Source organism: Punica granatum, chromosome 8, assembly GCF_007655135.1.
Source record: "Punica granatum isolate Tunisia-2019 chromosome 8, ASM765513v2, whole genome shotgun sequence".
NCBI classification, from domain to species: Eukaryota; Viridiplantae; Streptophyta; class Magnoliopsida; order Myrtales; family Lythraceae; genus Punica; species Punica granatum.
The window spans coordinates 18488859-18510926 of record NC_045134.1 but is presented as its reverse complement, the minus strand read 5'-3'; the positions used below and the strand labels follow the sequence as shown (position 1 = coordinate 18510926).

Genomic DNA, 22068 nt, shown 5'->3' with positions numbered 1-22068 from the left:
TGGAGACAAGTTTCAAACTTTTCATAAAATAAGAGAACCAATGAACAATACTGTCGCACAATGAAAGAGATGAGGAGGGAGAGAGGGGGCATACGACTTTGGGTTGAAACCCGATTCTACGATTCTGCAATTCGAATCGCGATTCAGCCACAATTCTACCTTCTCGATTCATGCCATAGAATCTGAATCGCTAGCCGCCCCTTGAATTGTAGAATCGTAAGATTCTACGATCCGAATCGCGATTCTAACAGCCATGCCCCCAACTACTCAATTTCTTACTTCCTATGAAAATACGACCTAGAGTATGGAGAAAATATTAGTAAGAAAATGATAAAATACAATCAAATAATATCTCCAATCTATGATATCCTACCAAAGAGTAAAATCTATGAAGAACAATATATAAATAATTACTTCAAAATCATATATAAATATTCTCTTTTAAAGACCCATGAAAAATAAATAAATTATAAGCGAATAGATATTATATAAGATATGACATACTTTTTTTTGTGTGAACCCTTGTATCCTGAAGCCGAATTAGGTCCCGACTAATCCAGTAGAGTTGGGTTGACCCACTAAGGGTAAAGCTCTTTCAGCGTGAATTTTTACAGTCAAAATGATTCGAACCCGTGACCTTTCTTAAGCGGAACAAGCGCCAAACCGCTTGGACCAACCGACGTTGGTAGATGACATACATTTTGAAATATAAGAACACGACCATTGAGATTTTCGAACAACGTCGAGAATCTTTTGAGACTTCTAAAGGAACATTATCAAGGGGAAAAGTTTTAGAGAAAAAAAGGAGTTTAAATGATTTTTCATATGCCTATTTGAAAACTGAAAGGTATATAGCATAAACAAATGCAACTATTTGAATAGTCACATACCTTTAGCAATTACATCATTTCTTCAGAAAATTATTTCACCAAATATGAAATAGTATTTGATGATTAAATTTATCTATACTAATTTAACTATCAAATTTATCTTCTTATTAAATTATCAGTTTCTCTTTATTTTTCCAATCGAATCTTTATAGTTTTTTATTATACTAAAGAAGATATAATTTTCTAATAAAAATAAAAAATTTCAGTGATATATAAATTTCATTTAGCCTTAGAGGATGCAAGGTTCTCTTGAAATATTATTTGAAAAGTCATTTTCCTTGTATTGTTTGAATGTAACGACATTTATCAAAAGGTACAATGATTTTAGGAAATAATTTACTTTTGTTAATTATGTAAATGAGCAAATTTATACTATCATTGTTTAAGAAATGGCATATTTATCCAAAAAATTAAATAAGGGTAAAATAGAAAGAATAGTAGGGGAACACCTCATACTCTTATTTTAGTCATTGAAAGTGTGAAAAGGTCCAGGAAAAAAGACCATGTGAAATCACTGGGCAATGAACATGTGATATAATAAAGTTTTGAAATTATAAATCGATATGAAAAGAAATAAAGGACAAATGTACCTGCAATAAGTACTAACTTGGTTAAAATGGATGTGAGTGGAAAAAATGTTAAAAATTAGTGATAAAGAGAAAGAACCTGAATAAAGCATTATGAAAGTATGCGACCAAAAGTAACGAATCTAAAAGGATGCAACGAAAATCCAAAAGGGTACTAGGGTATTTTTTGAAATATTAAAAATTAGAGAAACACCTCATATTTTTATACAAACAAGTAGGTAGGCAAGTGCATTGCATGCGAAGTACTATATATTAATGAAATTAGAATTCTAATTTATTATTATTATTATATTATTATTATTATTATTATTATTATTATTATTATTATTATTATGCACGATTGTAATTAATAAACTAATATAAATACATAAGGAAATATTTGATCATGTTTTAGTGGCTAGTGTATCTCATCTTCGTGGATTTCACCTAGTTTGTTTATGGATATTCCATTGGATATCCCCACTTCTTTTCTCTTAAAAATCTTTCTAATAATTATCTTTCAAACATAAAATTTTCATCAAAAATTCGTAAAAGAAAAAAAGAATTTCTACTTTTTTATGGCAAAATATTTGGTCTTCTTAATTTGAATATTTTGTGAGGTCAAATAAAATTTGAATTTTATTGGAAATTATATTTTAAAAAAATTATAACGAAATTACTTAGACCAGGCGATGGTCCTGTACCAAATAACCAAATGGCAAGCCACCTTATTCCAAGAAAATTAATTTTCTACAAGAAAAATATGAATTCATGAGCTCTATTTTTATTTAATGTTACTTATAGAAATTTCATCAACAAATATTTTTATTTTTTCCAAAATGTATTTGACAAGAACTTCCCAACCCATTTCCGACAAAATTTTCATTAGTAAATTGTTTGAATATTATCTTTATTATAAATGTTTTTGAAATATTATCATATGAAATCTAATGACTATTTTATCAAGAACTCTAGCATGCATTATAGGTGAAATTCTTGTGGATATTATCCATCAAATATGCTAAAGTTTCTTTACAGTGACTCCCCATCTATATTACCCTATCATAATCATTTCGGGATATACCTTACTTATGCATATCCACCTATTTAGACCATAGCAAAATAAAAATTTGAAAATCGTTCTTCTCGCAACGAAATGTCCATTCATTACCTAGAATAAGTTTTATATGATGAAAGCATATATATCCATGTAGCTAATGTACTTGAAGATCACCTAGGCTAGAACCTAAATTTGTCGAAACCTATTGAACTTCTGGATATCAAATGGTGCAAATTGAAATAAAAATGAAAACAACATTCCACAACGAAACATATTATTTCGCCCTTTCTATGACTGCAATGAACTCTTCAGAATTGAAATATGTGATTGACTAATTATAAATGTTTGAATCTACGAAAAAATGCAGTAGTTTGTCCTTCCATGATGGGTAAGTACTCATTGGATTTTAAATCTTAATTTTACAATTGATCAAAGAGTACCCAACTAACAAATAAGAATAAAAAAGCTCCTCTAATTTTTCCCCCTGGAAGCTCCTTAAAATTATATATATAAAAAAAGGTAAATCTCCTGACTAAAGATACCGGAAAAGTACTTCATCCAAAAACTTAAAATACATCAATCTATCAAATCCTTTTTTCCTTGTCCATCACTCTATTTAATCGTTGACTTCAAAAGGCATTCATAGATATAATTGCATGTGCACATCCACCTGCTATGTCGTCCCCCAACCAATGATCATCACAATATTGGGGGTAGAGGCTTCTTCCGCGCTATAAAGCTGTTAAATATCAGTTCCAGCTCCCTAAAAGGGATGTTGGCACAAATCAAAGGTCGCCGCATTAACGTCTATAGTATAGGGGAGAAATTATGCTGTAAAAATAAAACCATACCCTCTCTTCTCTCCCTTCCCGACTCTCTTATCTATTACACTCCCCCTTCCAGAATCGAGGCTGTTGGCTTGGTGCCAATTACCCTTGCGCTGCTCAGTCTCTTACTAGCCCATCTACGACATCGCATCAGCGATCAATGATGAGCCGCAGTTTATGGTGACAAGACCCTCGGAAATGAGATATCAGATCGCCTCAAGGAGATGGCGGGGTAGTAATCCTAACAATGTTGAGGCGGCAGTGGGTGGGGTGCAATGAGTATCATGTCGGTAATAGTCATAGAGAGGTATATATATCTATATACATATGCAACGTGTCTTTTTGAATTGGAGAGATTCCATGATTTAATTGTGAGTTAAGAGGCATAATTGGTAGCCGTAAGTACGAACACACTTTAGTGAGTTGGGTATATATGGTTGAATTTCTATAACACTTTTTTTCTTTCAGTGGACACTAATACGAAGGGTCATGTTGTATTTTAAATAGAAAATAGAAAACATATCTTCATCCATTGAATGAGATAATGAAGTTTAGGAAAATATCCACATGAATCGCAAGATAGGAATTAAGAAGCTGTCTACATACATGAAAGGGTAAAATGGGAATTTTGAAATGTGGAGAAACACAAGAATGAGCTCCAAACTTTTATGTATGTAATTGATATGTAAATTTATATACAAAAGTCTCTCCAACTTTTATAACCGAAGAACTTTTGAAGTTCTATGAGTAACGTAGCGAGATTATAATATACCATTTGTTGAGTTATGTCCAACGTGACATCACTTAGTGAGTTGCTTTAACTTTTATAATTTTATTTAAATAAGATTTATTTTATTAAGTACATTTTTAGAAAAAGGAAAGTTAGATTACGCACTTTCATTTTCACACATAAATAATATTGCCAGGTCAAACACATGAATTCTAATATATATATATATATATATATATTAGAATTCCACTCAACTTACAAGGAATTGGCCCATGACCAACCTAGAAAAGAAGCTCATGCTGATAGGATTCTGAACTCAACTATCTTAAAAATGATTTCTCTTTATTATTCCGAAGTGGGATTCAGATCCTCTTGTGACATTCCGAATTTTTCATAGGACAATATTTATGCTTAAACTTAGAATTTATTTTAATCATTCATTAGGTATCAGTAATTTATTTGGCAATAAGTATTAAAAATTTTATGATTTCTTAAAGTTGGATAATCAGGTTTAAAGTTAAAATTAGTGGGGAATTAAGTGGTGACTAGCATGCACCCAATAATTTCCCTTGAACCCAATCTTCTCCACCGCCCCCAATTTTCGGCTGGAACAAAACAAAAGAGGCGTAGTGAGAGAGATGGAGAGAAGAGGAGGAAGCGGGAGGAACTTCCAGAGGCAGTGGCAAGAAGCTCCATGCATGTCCGCAAAAACCCCGACCTCTCTTTCTTGGGTTCTTGTTATTTCTCTGTTCTTCTTTTTCTTCATCTCCGGTCGCAACAAATCAGCTGAGCAAAGACAAGCAAAATCAGATTTCAACTGTAGCAAAATCCCTCTGTTTTAATCTTGTTTCTGATCAGTTATTAGAACCCCTTGTTTTTCCCTTTGGTTTCAGTTAATGGGGTCTACATTCGAGTTTAAGAATATTCAAAATTGATTCAAAGTTCCTTGTGCTTGAGTTTGCTTGATTTTAGATTCCCCCCCTCCCTAATTGATAGTTTTCTCGGGTAGGACCGGATTGAGTTTTGCCTAGAACAGGTTTCTTACTTTCTGCCTTTGAATATTGAGATAAAAATGGTGTATTTAATTTATAGGGTTGACTTTCTCATAATCGGTTTGTATAAATTGGTAAGTTTCATTTCTAAGTGGATTAGTTAGTCTGATCTGAATGACTGTGATGGTTGGATCTTTATGGAAATTGGTTTGGATTTTCAATTGGGTTCTTTGTGGGTGCTGTAAATCATTCCTTGGGGTAGATGTTGCTCGATCTTGTTTCTTTTAATTAACATATAAGGGTGTGTGGTGTGTTGTATGTTTTATCATTGATGGTTGTCGTGGTGCAAGGTGTATATTAGAGGATTATATTACATTGATATGGGTTATTTATCATGTCGTGGTTATTATTCTGTAAGTTAAATTAAGCAATCGGGTTATAGGTTAGTTTATGACGTTGTCTGTTGGTCTTGGCGGGAGATGAGATGGGTTGATCGGTCGCTGGACCTGGCGGAATATAAAAAGGGGTCAGATCAGCAGCTGGACCCGGCAGAATAAAGAAAAGGGCTTGATCGGCTGCTGAGCTCAGCGGAATATAAAAGGGGAGAGATTGAGATACAATTATGATATTGAGATTGACGTTGAGATTAAGATTTGTTATGGGAGTTGTGAAGGTTGAGGAAGGAGATGCAAGGAGATAAGAGATAGGATCATGTCGAGTCACGGTACCTCTCAAGTTATTGTGAATTGAGTTTTATGGTTTTAATATAGGGATATAAGATGGTATATTTATATATATGATTGTTGATTTAAATTACCACTGTCTGTGTTTGATTGTTGAGTGGGAAATATGAAAGTGGCTGCATTGTAAGTGTGGGATTGTCGGCTCTTATTATTGAGAAATGAAATGCTATGTTTATGATTTTTCGTGCTAGTGTTTGGTGGATTTTATGTTGTTGATGTGAGATGTATTCAATGATCTTTTGTCAGTCGAAGAGTGTTCTTGTTTATCTTTGTGGGATTATTCTAATATTCTGCTCGGTCCAGAAGTTGCTCATTTGTGGCGATCTATTTTTATTTACACTGACTTGTATTTATTATGTTCAAATGTTTTCCTTTGGTTTAGGGTTGTTTGCCGGCATAGTTAGAAATATTCTAATTACTCTCGAGATATTTTATTGTTGTTTTATGCTACATACATCAAGCCACTTCAGCAAAATAAATTTCCTAACTTTTATTGAAGAGTTCAAACTAAAATGATTATTTTGGTTAAACTAGTTGAGCTATGTAAGCTCACTCTATTTTCACATATTTCAGGGAGAATGATTTTCAAAGGACAACTTTTTATGTGGTTTCTCGAACCTGGAGCTGCATGTCTTACTTGGTTGTAAACGTACTTAATCGGGGCTCAATTGATTATGGGATATTCAATCGACATGTAATTGAAATTATTGAGTAATAAATAAGACCCGAGAGGATTATGATTTGTAATGTTATTTGATTGAAGTTCCAAACTGTTTAGGTTGCGTTTGGTTTCATAGTAGGATTTTAAAATCAGATTTTGATTTTGATTTTGAGTGGAATAAATGGGGCCAACCCTTTGACTTTGTATGAGTTATGTTGTTTTGTTGTGGAAAAAAAGTGGTATAAATGAGGCCCATTCTTTGACTTTGTATGAGTTATTTTGTTTTGTAATGGATAGAGTTAAGTTAGAATAGTGATTTTAAAATTGCATCCACAATCCAAACAGGCTTATATGATTATTATGAGGGATGTGTTTTCGTGTTTTGAAAGGTTGAGTTTTTCCCCAAACAAGGATTTATGTTCGAGAAACTTGTTTTAAAACTCAACAGGTAATTTGATGTATTTTAAATTTTGGAATTTTGAAATTTTTAAATTGGTTTCGTATCTTGTAAAAAAAAAAAAGCTCATAGAATCCTTTAACTTTTAGTATAATAAACTGCATTATGGATTTCATAGCGGAAAATTGCAGGATTTTACAATAATATAGATAATCAGTATAATATATCATCTACCAAAGTATTTCTCTTTCCCTATAGCCCAAGAGTCTTGTTTGTAATCGAAAAAAGGTGTTTTTCATACCACCCTGATTTTAGAAAGGGCGCCCTTAAAATCCTTTGCCTTCATCTCAATGTACTCCCTCACAGTCATAGACCGGAACTGGCTCGGGCAGCCCCTGGGGATTGGGGAGATGGAGGAATCCGCTGGTGGTCCATAGAAGTAGGCGAAAGACAGCCTGTGCCTGGTATTGTCCACGACAGCACGGTGGAGCATGCTGGGGAATAGGCCATTTGACATAATGTGGAGCATGTCGCCCACATAGACCACCACTGCCCCTTCAAGGGGCACGATCAGGACCCATCCAGTGCCCTCCATGAGGACTTGGAGCCCGTTTATGTTGCCAACCTGGTGGAGGATTGTGATGAGGTACGAGTCCGTGTGTGGAGCCAGGCCTATCACCTGTGTCGGGCCTGGGCAGGGTGGGTAGGAGTTGAGCTGCAGGGCCGTGCACGGGGCTAGCCTGCCTTGGCAAGCCACGGATGGCAGCCACTCAATGTGTTCCTCAGGCGTGCCAAGGGATTTCAGGATTAGGTCAAGGAGCCTCTCCGAAAGCTCCTTCATCGCCTTCTGATAGGCTTCCATTACTTCACTACACGAACAGAGAAAACTGCAGATCAGCAACGCAAGCAATTCAAAATTGAAAGGAGGAAAGTCGCTCGACAGTATATTTTACATTTACTAGAGATCGAGTCTATTGGAAGCATTATTAATGAATAACTGTGAAATCCGTGGTCAGTTGTCCCACCAGATGAAGTGCACATTCACTGCCGGAATGCTTATTCCTGCCGAATCAATTTAAACATAGAACTTCTTGATTACCAAGTATCAACGACTTCACACGACACGACCACGTTTGTTTGGTTTTTCTGCATAGTCTATTTTGGATAGTTTGTATCAATTAAAACCAGGGCGTGCTTCTGAATATGCTGAACGTGACCAATCAATCCTTCTGGGCACGTAAATATGAAGTTTGGTTACGTGCCCTAAACTTCGCAAGTTCTTGTATCAGGAAATTAGGAAGACTTACCAGAACCTATGATACCGTTCGGGCCAAATCTCCCTAACATGGTCCACGGGAGATCCCACAATAGTGAAACCTTCATGCCACATGACCTTATTGAAGAATGGCGCTATTCGGGCAACTCCATAACCAGTGACTCCGCTAGGAGACCGGAGAGCCTTCATCTTCTCTTCAGCTGCGAGGGAGAAGAATGCCCTGGCCTCTGATTCGACGTCCCTAAACAGAGTCAAAGGAATGCCATGGTTTATGACTTGGAACATGCCCCAGGATTCACATGCTTGACCCATCATCTTTGAAGCATCCAGGTCCCCGAGATCAATGATGGGCAGCGATATTTGCTCGCAGTTTACCAACGGTTGGCTTTGGACTGGAAGGCTATCGTCAGAGTTTGACCATGAATGCGATTCCGGGACATGATTGACTGATTGAAAGTCTAGAGGGATGATATGGTGAGTCTGCACAGGGGCACTCTCGTAAGCTTCTGAGAGATTAGCCATGAAGAAATAAGAGGGTATGCTCAATCTATTGGCTGAGACTAATCATATTTGACATTCAGCTTGACATGGCATTTCTCGCTGTTAGTCAAAGCATGAAATCACACGGAAATATAAACATTGGAGACCATGGCATGCCATAAAATGTTCAATCAATCCTTTCAATAACGGCAACTTAATTAAGACAGATGCGTCGGATGGACGTCAAGTGGTTGATATTATTCCCCAGGACCCGAACTTAAGCGTCCAATGAAGAAATTGAGGAGAGCAAAGCGTCCTCTTCCCCATTACTTAGAAAAAGTGAGCCACCGGTTCAGGTACAAGATACTATCATTACCGCCTGGACAATTAGACATCCAACCCATAATCGCTTGTCAGTCAACTAAGTAGGGCCTGAGGCCCCCTGATAATCCGTAAATCTGAAGAGCATGCCGCAACAAAAGGATAGTAAATAAAGTTGGAATAGTAAATATCAACCCTTTCACTAACGGCAACTTAATTAAATTCTCCTTATCTATATATATATATATATATATATATATATATATATGTAAAGTAAATAAAGTTGGAATACTAAATATCAAGATAAAATTAAAGTTAATTTTTATTAAAAAGTTAAAAGGAAAAGGCAAAGTTTATATTTTTCTCTTATTCTATTAAATAGGGTTATAATAGTAAATGAAGTTGTCTCATCCCTTACTCCCACCCTATTAAGTAAGGTTAGAATAGTAAATAAATTTGTCTCCACCTTGCTAAATAGGATTATAATAGTAAATATCAAAATAAATCTTAAATTAATTTTTCCCACCCCATTTTTATTAAAATGTTAAAAATAATAAAAAAATAAGTTTACATTAAAAATTATTATTAACAAAAACACTAAATAGAACACACTAACTAAAAACCCGTGCACGGCATGAACCTATAAATCTTGTTAATAAATACAATGAACATACAATTATGGCAAAAAAAAGAAAGTTACATATTTTCTAAAATCGTCAAGATGATAGACATAACCCTAAAAATGGTAAAAAAAAGTAAAAGAAATTCTTAATAAAACTAGCCTATAACACATAAAAATCCTAAATAAAGAAACCCTCGTAAGGTGGCATTACCATTTAAGATTACTGGTAATATTCCCACTGACATTCCCACTTTAAAATTACCGGTAATGTTCATTATCATGTTCGCTGTGGATTGGTAATGTTTGCATTGCAAGTAATCTTGCTGGTATTCTAGATAACACCCCATGCTGGGAAAGTATATTACTAGTTGAATGGGAAAATGGATTAACTTGAGCATTCATATTACCAGTAATCTACTGTTGCCAAACACAGAAATCTGTGGGGCCCAGGAAATTTAAAATCAGATTCTTAAAAATCCACATGGATTACCACAAACCCACCCTCTAAGTGTGTTTGGATATAAGGAAATGGAGGGAAAGGGATGGGAGAGGAAGGGAGGGAAAGTTGTGTGCAATTTGCAAAAACTCCCATTCAAAATTCCATATCCTCTCTTTCCTTTCCCTCTGTTTTCCTTACATCCAAACGACGGGTAAAAGAACGAATTAAGATGATATTCCTTGCTTAATTAATTATAATTAGTGCATATATATATATATATATATATATTGGTGAAACGGTGCATCTATACTTAACATCAGAAGTGGTAGTTTAGTGGTTACAAGCTTACTTCTATGTGGTTTGGTAACCCCCGAGGTCTCGGATTCGAATCTTCTCTACACATTTGTGTCAAAATATTTATTAGAAGTGTGTTTTTTGCTTGGGTTAGGAGGATATCGGCTTCAGTGAATTATACTAAACCTCTGGTGGTACTATGATGACGGGGTCAGTGCGTTTGCGCTGGTTGTTCAATTCGTCTGATATGTTCGCTATTGAACACGAGAGTTCGAACATTGTGCAACGGATGCGACAAGGTCGCCACCATTGTTACCCACCATTTCACCTATAAAAGAAAAAGGTGCGTCTATATTTATAATAGAATTGTATCTCCATAAACGTTATTGTACATATGTAGTACGAACAAATTGATGTGAGTGCCCCTTCTAAGAGAGAAAGCAACAGGTATTTTTGGGCGATAAGAAACTCGTGAATGTCTATTAACCGTTCAATATGATATGTCATATTTTTAGCAGTGTGCATCATTGTAACTAGAAGTCTCATGGATCTCGACTAATGTTCAATCCGGATTGATACATTGAGGAATAAATCTCTTTTCCAATCATATGATATGATATGATATGAAATATATATATATATATATATATATATATTAGGGCAAGAAAACCTTAAATAATGCTATTTTACAATAATACAATAACGAGGAAGAGCTAATAAAACTTCATAAATCAGGGGAATTAGAATTACCAAGTTATATAACACTTGTTTACAGTCTTCCGACTTTCTTAATGTTTCCTGATACTATATGGTGATGAAGTAGGATAACCAAACACAACTTCTCAGTTTGCTTATCTATATTCTATATATAATATAAACTTGACTACATCCTAATAATCAGGGGTAGAATAGTAATTATCAACTAATTCACAGGTTAATTGCTATATAAAAATTAATAAAGTTTAATGATAACTATTCTTCACGTTAATTATTTCATATAACACAAAAAATATTCAAAGAATTATATAAAGAAAAGGTTCCTATTTCATTAGTAAATAAATATTCATAAACTTTTAGAAGTATTGTATAGCTAACCTTATTAAAACTTAATTAAGTATTTTTTTTTCATAAAATTGATTAGGCCATTTTATCTCAAATTATTCATATTCATGAAACTCTGTTAAGTAATACAAGCAAATACTTCAATTATAAAATTTTGAAAATTCTGTGATTATTTTTCTTTCATCAAATAAAATCAAGATTTTGAAATTTTTAAATATAAAAATTAAATTGATAATAGAAATAATGTATATGAATTTATTATTACATAAACTTTTTGCTTATGAGTTGAATATATATTCAACACAGTACATTCAAAATTTACCGTATTAAAGTGTTTTGTATAAAATAATTTTTTCGTACATTAATGTAACTATAAATTCAGATCAATTATTATTTTCATATTTAATTTCTTATTATTAAATTTTCTTCACAAAATCCATTTAATGCACGAGTACAATAACCTACTGTAACATAGTAAAACTTAATCATTTATTTTATCGAATGACAAGTTACTACAACTGATGTAAGGTTCTTTTTTTTCTGTATGTAATTAGTATCTAACCCAATGAGAAATTTTCTGACGTGCAAAATTTCCAATGAATTAAGATAAATACATCCAGTAAAGCATGGAGCTGTAAACGATTTTCTTCTCAGGTCTCGGATGAACCCTACTTAGGCTGCGTTTCATGCATTACCATAAGATTGTTGATAATCTGGATTACCAATAACATAAATTACTAACAATTAAACTACTGGTAATGTAGATTACAAGCGTTTGACACATAACTTTCACTTAGCTGGGAATTTATATTTCCTTGGTTGATATTTGATAGTCATACAAAATTTTATATGTGATCCCCATAACGCCCGCTTTATACATGTGAAAGAAATGCGAAATCATAAAGCTAAGACTACGAATTACCTTAACCTTGAAGAAATTTAATAAAAAAATTTAAAAAATCGAAAAGAAAAGGAATACAGTGCCTCATGTAGAATTGGAAATAGACACTGGGATTTGGAAATTGCACTAAGCCCAATCTAACAGAAATGACAAATCCTCCGAAAATCCCTTCCTCCGAATGTGCAGGTTGTCACGCAACAAATTAATGCCCTTCATTTATCGTGAATTCACATTTATGCCACATGTGAGAGAGTTGGAGGATGATTCGCAGGAAATGGTCGGCAGAAGTAGCACTTCTCCTAATCCAAACAAGACAGATTAAGTTGTATTCAGAGTTAGATAAAACTAATCGATTGGATCACGCATTGAGCGAGTTAGTTATAGGAAATATTATAAAAACATATTAAAACACAAACATAAATATAATGTTACCTTTGTTGACTGATATATTCATCTATTACCACCACCTCTACGATTATCTCTATCTCTTTTCATCTTCCAAACGACGAAGAAGAAGATCGCACCAGGTCTCGACCTATGTTGCTGGAGAACTTTCTTTTTTTTCATTTTATTGTCTTCTCTACTAAAATTGGGTTTAAAGAGAGCAAATAACACAAGTAGAAGACAATATAGACCGAAGTTATACTTTTTCAGAAATCTCGACAGGCACCTCCAAGTTATTTTATAGACAGATAATGAAAAATTTATATGTCTTCTCTACCAGAATTGATTTCAAAGAGAGCAAATAACACAAGTAGAAGACAATAGTATGAAGTTATTTTATACTTTTTTTAGAAAATCTACACAGACACCTGTTAAATGCAGAATTTCAAGAGTCTGGAAATTATTTCAAGACCTTACATCTTGTATTACCCAAATATTTGGACATTTTACGACCTATTTAATTTTAGAGAACCAATTCTTACTTTTCTTCTCCTTATTTACTAAATTTATTTCTCCATTGAAAAATATAAAATCATATTTGCTGATGTTAAAGTTAGAAAATCTTAATTTGTAATAAATCAATCACTAATTTAGTATTGGGCTCAAATCTTGTAGAAATAAATGATGATTAATAAATAAGAAAGGAAAGTGATAAATTAAAAATTATAAAAAAAAAAGAATTGACTAATGAAAAATTAGAGAACTAAAAAAAGAGTTTTGCTAATCTATTCCAATAATAAAATATGTGAAGCTCACTGAAGTGATTTTGCTCTTATGACTACCAATCATGTCCGTTCGTTTTCGGCTTCCACTTATGACGCCGCTTCATTTTTTAATGTGCTCACCCTCTGAAATTCCATTTGTGCCTCCTCAATTCATATTTATTTATATATATATATGTTCACATCGACTGTGATCTTGCATCCAGTTCCCTTACTCTTTTCTGCCGCGACCCTGCCTATGACCTTTTCTCTGAGAAATTCCTCTACAAAGCGCATCTCTGTTGTCGGCCTTTCGTCCTTCCCCACCAATCAGACAGACCGAAGAAAATCAAGAGAGGGAATGATGCAGTGGTCACTTCTCGCCTGGTGATCAAAAGATCTCAGGTTCGATACTTATTGGAATTACTCGTACCCTTTTATTGAATATTTATGATTTCTATTTTAATGTACTAAGTTCATAATATCATTTGTAACCGAAAAAAAAAGGACAGATTGAAGGAAGTCAAAGGGTACACATGTCAAGCCCATATTGCAGACTCAAAGATTTCTCATCTCAATCAAAACAAACAAGGAAAGAGAGGAAGACAAACGAGGCAAGCGGAAACCAGAAAACGAGGTTGCCAAATGAATTTATGGTAAATTTCGAAGGCAAATCCGATAATTTATTAAATGACTGTCGAAATCTCATTCTTTTAAAATTAGTCACACATCTTCCCTCCTTCTGCTGACATGGTACCAAGGCTACAAGTCTTTGCCACGTGGATATGTCCTATCACGATATTAATAAATCGACTTGGTCTATTCGATTTATTACCCAAATCGAATCTGCTCAAATTTAAAATAATATGCAATACTTGGGTCAATTTGTCGAGCAATAAATCAGGTTAGAGTTCGGGTAATAAAATCGGATAACCGAGTCAGTTTGTTGTGCAATAACAAGGCATCCACGTGGCAATGACTAGTGCTCTTGATGTCATGTCAACGAAAGAAAGGGTAGTGTATGGCTAATTTTAGAAGGAGAGGGTGTTCCTAGTCATCTAATAAATTATAGGGGTTGCCGTCAAAATTTACCGATAAATTTATAATGTTGGGTCTATAATTTGTTTGTTTCCTTTATTTCTTGATCTACTATTGTAAGTTAGTATACATATTTTAGTACTGACAAGTGGTAGAGGTAAAAAGTAGATGCCATGAGTACAAATGCAAAGCCTTCAAAGGAATATTTTCTCTTCGATTACGTTCTTTGTTTTTCCTCCCAGTGCGCACAGCGGGTTTGATAGAATTCCTTCCTTTCTCTATGTTTTTGGGGCAGGCAATCGTAGGCCCATAATTGAGTGGTTGTTCGCGTGCATTATTATGCATCCAGATAAGTTCATCATATCCCATGAAAATTTAATTATGTAAAGAGTCCTGATAGATGCTACATTATTTGTCAAGATTATGGATACATGTGTCGCTGAACTTTTATTTTTGTATCTTTTTATTAGAGATTTGAGTTCTTTAATTAATAATTAATAATTAGAGGGCAGTTTTTGTTCTGTTAAGTTCCTTGCTTTTTACAGCTTTTGAAGAGCTGCTGTTGAACTTGGTCTATCTGCCAAGGTACACTAGATTGGTAATTTAAAACTTTTGCTCTTCCACACTTGGCTTCCTCATTTTTCGTATTATTAGCAACAGTATTTTGCCCTTTTGATCTTCTGTCGTTGACTTAGGTTAAATAGATGGTAAAAACTTAGAGTCATCATAAGTCTTTAGTTAGGCACTTTGCTTCAACTGGCTTATGAAAACATCGCAAAATCCATTGAAATAGCTTGTCGAGGATAGTAAAATTACCTTACGTTTTTCTTAATATTATTCTTTTACTCTTACAATCTAACTTAATTTTAGTAAATGCTTTTCCACTTTGATATTTTTTTTATTATGTTAGTAGTCTGGAAGACCTAATCTTTGTTACCAAATTATATTCATTCGGGAGTAAATTTACATATTTTTTGATAATCTGGCTTTTCTTGTGCATGCTTGAACTTATCATGTCATATTGATTAATATAATCCTTTGTTTATTTGAACAATATTAACGCACAAGGAAATGGGATGACCTGAACTTTGTCTGCGTTTTTGGTTAATCCTCTCTGTTGAATGTGTTTACTACTGTTGACCACCTTGTAAAAAATACAATCAAATTTTAATGATTTAGTTGAAATTATGTATCATTCTGATGGACCTTTGGATTAAAAGGAGTCCCCTTTTACTCGACTCATGGATGATGAAGTGCAATTATAAGGGTGTGAGTGACTAAAAGGTTGAAATAAAATTTATACCTTGCAGCATTAAAATTTTTGTAGTTTACCAGAATTATATGAAAATGTGTATTTTCATGAGATATTTTTGCATATGTTTATATGGGCACCTTAATTGTTCTTTATATCATAAAGGTTTATGGAAGTTCATATTTTTGTGGTAGATTTAATTGGTTTATTAAATATATTTGTTGTAGAGTAGTTCCAGATCAATCTTTCTTTTTCAAGGGATTATATTTCGCAAAGATGCAAAAGGAACTTAAATGAATTCCATAAATCTCGGTATCCAAGTCCGTCATTACTGATTATATAGTTTCACCTTTGACCCCAGAATACTGAATGGTTGGTTTAGTTACTATTATTTACTATAATATCCGGGTCTAAACTATTTTCGTGCTATCTTTGTTTACATGAGTAATTTTTAATCCATGGTCTTTTTACATATCCCATTTTTGCCTGTCCATACCTTGGTCACTCTATGGAATAGTATTTGATCTGATCATTACAGAAGAGTGAAAGCGAAGGTAAAATTAATATGGACGTTGTGCACTCAAAAGTTTTGAACTAAAGATAGTTTAGGAAGGAGACGCACCCCACGTCCAACGCACATGGTCATTAAACTAGTCTCTATAAAAATTTGATAGTGGAAAAAAATTCATAGAAAAGCTATTTCAAGTTTATGTAAGTAAATATATTTTTTTGTAATTCTCTACTTTTTAAAAGATTTCCTAAAAAATTGAAAAATTCTCTAAAAATAAATAAGGCCTTAACTTCTACGAAATGGCACCATAAGTTTTCAACATTTAGCCCAATTTTAATGGCGGTCAATTGAAAGGTAATGTAACTAGAATGAGGTTTCATCCTACATGGCATTTCCTGAAGCATTTTCCTAGTCTTTATATATTGCATATAGATAATGGGATATCATACTTCATTGAAAGTATAAAGTGGCCTATATTCCACAATCTCTGGAGGGATAATTTAGGCATTGTTCCATATAAAAAAAATTTAATAAGAAATATAGAGATTTCAAATCAATGGAACCACCCAAAAATGGTAAAAAATGAAATTATTATTTCAGTTTTCATCTTTTTTTGGAAATAGCTCAGGAAATTGTATCCAGATTGGTTGACGACCGAGCATTGTCTTTGGGGATGGCTTAACCTTTTATTATCCTGTCTGCGGCCCAGTCAAATGAAAAAGACGAACCACAAACACAACTCTAATCCCCGTTCCAATTCTCCATCAATTTTATTCCCATCCAGCGAAACAAACGTCCTATTAAAAGATAGGATGGGGCTGTCTAAGCCGGACTCTAAAATAATTTTTTAATTTATAGCTTTGCTCTTCTTTAGAAACTTTGGCCTCTTCATTTATTATTTTGTGCAAATTAAATGCTCGAAAACGAAACAACTGGTTTACAATGGGACGATCACCAATGAGAATTGCACTTATAACTTTTTAGTTCTAGATGAAAGATTTGTGTCACTACACCAAATCCCATTTCTCAGTAAATACATACTTGGCTCGAAAACAAAACATCTTAAGATGTCTACTTTTCCTTTGTAGTTAAGCCCTTTTTCTCTTAAAATACCTGTCTAATTAATCTTAGAGGCAATACATTTTAATGATAATAAATACATCTTCTAATTAATTAAGAGAACTCCAAGGGACAAAACAGGAGTTGTGCTAATAATCAGAAAATTCTATGACCTCAACAAAACTTGGTTGTTTGTAGTTCTCCAATTAATTGCCAAAGTCCTCATCATCAGTTATCAACTTTCCGGCTTCGAAGTGATTGTCGCCCGAAACTGCGGTCGGGGTTGGAAAAATTCACTTGGATCGTTCAACTTTCTGAATGGAGTACTTGAGCTCTTGCTGTATGTTTATCCTCGAAGGAGATAATACAATGTCTTTCCATACCGAACCGGCTTCAAGCACAGGGTTCGGGTCCTTGTAGAGTTCGTTTATCGAGTCTGCTTCTTCATTCAAGCTGCCTACTGTCTTTAGACAATCTATCTCTTCGGGGTCGACCAGCAAGGTCTTGTCTCTGTCCTTCCATCCTATCAACTTCATATAACAATATTTGTAGGTTCGGACTCTCATCAATGAGTACATCAAGAAATTTTAAACATCCAATGAACAAAAAACCAAAAACTTCGAGATATAACGGAAGAAGTTCGGAGCAAACCTTAGGAGGGCCTTCCAAAGCATTGGTACAGTATAGCCTGGCATTATCCACTAATTGACAGTAAGTCAGGAAAGCATTTGCAAATCTCTTGTGGGACTTCAGCTGAGACTTTACCCTCACTGCTCTTCTACACATTATTGCCCTCCTACAAGTAGCACATGATATGGAGAAAAATCACGAACTTTTCGAGCATTTCTGTTAAGAAAATAGTCCATGAAATTTGCGAAAAGCTATACGACCACCTGTTTAAGTGCTCAACAATGTTACGCCAATATGCTGTGGCAATCAGTTATTCGAGCATACATACCTTATGCCACGGATTACTGCCAAATAAGCATCGCAAACGACCCCAACTAACTCTATCCGGTAGGGCTTCCTCTTTTTCCCTTCTTCCTGCTCTTCAACTTCTGCAATCCGCTCCCAGTAGTTCTCGGTCACAGCGCCATCATCAGAGACCTTATAGCCAACGCCCATCCTGTAACGGTGGCGGTGCACGTTTCTTGTCATCGTTATGGTTTGCACAACAAAAGGGACCCACGAGAGCGTTCCATCCATTATCACATCCCGGCCCTCATTCAATGCCGTCACTAGGAGGGAAGATGCTGCATCTGTGGATGATTGATGCACCTGTGCAAAACACTTACATGTTGTCGACTTTGTGTTGGATCTTCAATCTATCGCATGATTTAGTTTCTTCTGCTGCTTCTAATTCGCTTAATGTGAAAGTTCTAACCATATCTTAATTATGAAGTTTTATCCAATGCATTTCGGGGACAGAAAAAATAAGAGGGACTAGGACTTGGGACTTACCAGTTCGGCCGTTTTGACCATGTCGGCATGCCCTCTGGAGCTGAGGGCTCTGTAGATGACATCGGACTCCTTAAATGCATCTGCTTCGATGATCACTGCATTCCCAGCAGCCCCTGCCCAAAATGACCTGTTCAAGGTACCAATAACAAAAATATTATCCTCGGCCTATCATCTAGAGATTAAACAATCCTAAATCTTTCAATCAATCGGGAAACAGCATTTACTCACAGTCAGTAAGTGCTAATTTGGTTCAACAGCTTCCGAGCAATAAAGCTTAATGACTTACCATACTTTTACAATGTATAACCAACGCTACTGAAATAAACGATAATTGCCGTGCAGCCTAACATTATCCAAGTAGTTATATAATAAATTTAAATTATCAACAGATAGTGTAGTTATGTATGAATCTTTACTCTTTAAGGATGTCCTTGAGGACAGTGCTCTTCCCGGCACCCATACCACCGCCCATTAGGAGAAGGACAGGACTCCGATCGCTGTGGGCCACTGGCACCATCACATCGGTGCACTGGGAGTCATCATTTGCTGCAGTTCTGATCGCCTTCATCTCCTCCACCAATGTCGTGAAAACTCGGGCCACCTTAAGGTTCTTTGTCAGCCTTTCGAATCTCTGCTCCCTAAACAACCCCGGAAAAGAGAGGTAAATGAGAACATCTAAATGGTCTGAAGGAATTATATTCGACTTGTGGATTTAACTCTCTGAAGATAAAATCAAATGCTTCCGAACTGTCACAAACCTTGTCGCTGCCATGATAATGTCCTTAAACTTCCTCTTGGGTTCAGCATCAGCGCTCAGCACCTGACAAGTATTAAAAAATGTTAGCTGGCAGTCAATTGTTATAGCAGTCATAGTACGAAACAGAGCATGACTTCAGATATCCATCCTGACATGTAGTACCTGACTGATCATGAGTTCGGCATGGCTCCAGTGAAAACCAAAGTAACTAAGAGTGCACCTCTCAAACTCCTCCACAAGCTTCACGAAGAGCGAGTCCGCGTCCGGCTCGTCCGCAAAGAACGTGTAAATGTCATCCTCACAGCCTTCGGATTTCCTCATGTACTCGGAGGCTAATTTGCATAGATGTGGACATTCTCTCCTGTCCTTGAATCCCAACTGCCGAGCTGCATATTCATCAAATGGCATAAGAAAGGTTTCTTTCCACAAGTATTTTTCAATTTAGCCCCTCAAATTTGCTCTTTCTCAATGTAGCCCCTGAAGTTTCAATTGCATTTACTTAATTGTCCTCTTACGCTTCATGATAAAATTTCCAGCCGGTTTAAGCATTTGCCAGCAGAACAGGCAAAGATTTGAGAACATTCCATGTCCTAAAACTGCTTGCACGCAATTAAACTACCCTCATTCCTATGATGTTTGTGTAAGGTTAGCGATATTCACCATATCAGTCGCACTTAGATTCCGAAGTTTGGCTGGCTTATTATTAGCATCTCAAAAGACTACAAATTCTTTTAAAAAAAAAGAATAAAAAAATTAAATGTGAGAGGACAAAAAAAGTACCAACGTAATGAGAGAACTTCTCGAGCTTCTCGACACGTCCAGAGTCGGACAATTTGACGCGGGGGACAATCTTCTGATCCCTCAACTTCTTGAGACGGAAATGCATCGCTGCTGCAAGAACCAGCCCCAGCGAGGACGCCAGGAGGATCTGTGTGAAGGTTGGCTTCCCATTATAGTCTGATCCCACGGAAAACAAAAACACAATTTCCAGAATCAGATCAAACATCATCAGCAACACCGAAAAGGATTGTAATCTTTGCATTTGTAAATGTTTTCTGACATACCTTTATACATGTCGTCGGAACCCCAAGAAAGGATGATTCCAGATGTTGTCGTTGATTGAGGATTATTTGCGATGACAACGATGATGGTAAAGATGGTGAGAAGTGAAGAAGGTCTCTATTGTTTTCTTCTTTAGGGGACGTCGAGGAATCTGCCATTGGCATTGCGTTGAGATGAAGATTTGTTTGTTATATTTGTTAGGAAAAATTGTATTTCTGTAGACCCTAAAAAAGAGGATAATAATTTTTATGTATTTTCAACGTGCAACTGGCATTCTTTTTGCATGGCATGTCATGTTAGACTAAATAGATTACCTCTAGACGAGGTCCTTCTATATATTACATAAAAAGTGCTTTGACTATATATATATATATATATATATATAATATAATATAATATAATATAATATTTATATAGTTTAAATGCAGCTAAGTTTCTAGATTCAATTATTGATTTATTTCCTTTCTCTTATCTTTATTAGATTCATATGCCTTGCTTGTGATAAGAAAAAGAGGAAAAATAAAATCAATCCTTACATCGATAACTAGAACTAAACAACATAATATAATGTAACGCGTGCTAGTCTAGTAAAACAATCCATGAAATGAGAAACCAACTCAATATATACGTGAATTATATCATGCTATGGGCAAGATTCAAATACCCTCGAGGCAAAGTATAAATAATTTATCAATTCCCTAAAGCCAAATGTAAATAGCCTCTATTTAATGGGAAAAAGATATTTTTGGTTCTATAAGTTTGGCATTCAATCAATTTTGGTCCTATAAGATTTAAAACTTACCGAATCAGTCATATACTTTTTCTATAAGACAATTTCGGTTTTATAAGTTTTGAAAAAGTTATTTAGATTCTATAAGTTGGCTTTTAATTAAAATGTGATCCTATAAGTTCCGAAAAAGAAAGACATCTTTAGTCCTATTAATCACGAAATGAACCAAAATTGTCTCATGAAGTAAACGTATGGGACTAATTCGGCACTTTTAAAACTTAAATGATCAAAATTGACCGAAAGCTAAACTTATAGGGCTAAAAATGTCTTTTTTCCCTCTATTTAACTTGCTCGAGGAGATGAATAAGTGATAAGCATAGAAATTAAATTGAACACCTCATAACCAAATATATTTATATATATATATATATATCATGGAGGTTTTATGGGTATTTTTTCAGTTATAAAAGAGACCTATAGGCCTAATACAATGAAACAAAAATCTTAATAGCTAATCAAGTGGCACATGTAGCTCCACAAAAGTACTGAACTTGGAATTTCTTGATTATCAAGTGAAAACGTGCACCACTGCGTTACATCCTCTTTGATAGTGTTTCGCTTGGAATTCGCGATCCACTCTCTGGTTGCCACTTAGCATGTAGGTTGTCAGGCGTGCCATGGCACAATCCTAAGGTGTGAGTGAGGGCAAAACCACTAGTCATTCTCACCGAGTTAAAGTGTTACACCACGGCCCCTAAAGTCTGTAGGAATAGCCGACGACTGGGTTTTCAT

The 22068-nt window shown here is 34.8% G+C and overlaps 2 protein-coding genes across 2 annotated transcripts; both read right to left on the bottom strand.

Moving 5' to 3' along the window:
* Nucleotides 1-6773: 6773 nt before the first annotated feature.
* Nucleotides 6774-8664, bottom strand: LOC116189255 (gibberellin 3-beta-dioxygenase 1-like). Its single transcript, XM_031518840.1, has 2 exons — nucleotides 8174-8664; nucleotides 6774-7735 (listed from the first exon to the last, which is right to left on the bottom strand). Exons 1-2 carry the CDS (start codon nucleotides 8662-8664, stop codon nucleotides 7162-7164), a joined length of 1065 nt encoding a protein of 354 aa, XP_031374700.1. The 3' UTR covers nucleotides 6774-7161.
* An 8526-nt stretch (nucleotides 8665-17190) lies between these two features.
* On the bottom strand, nucleotides 17191-20694 carry LOC116187528. Its single transcript, XM_031516270.1, has 9 exons — nucleotides 20549-20694; nucleotides 20265-20441; nucleotides 19647-19870; nucleotides 19486-19547; nucleotides 19144-19365; nucleotides 18728-18854; nucleotides 18225-18544; nucleotides 17918-18062; nucleotides 17191-17796 (listed from the first exon to the last, which is right to left on the bottom strand). The coding sequence occupies exons 1-9, from the start codon at nucleotides 20556-20558 to the stop codon at nucleotides 17560-17562; spliced, it is 1524 nt and encodes a 507-aa protein (XP_031372130.1). The 5' UTR covers nucleotides 20559-20694; the 3' UTR covers nucleotides 17191-17559.
* Between the last annotated feature and the right edge of the window lie 1374 nt (nucleotides 20695-22068).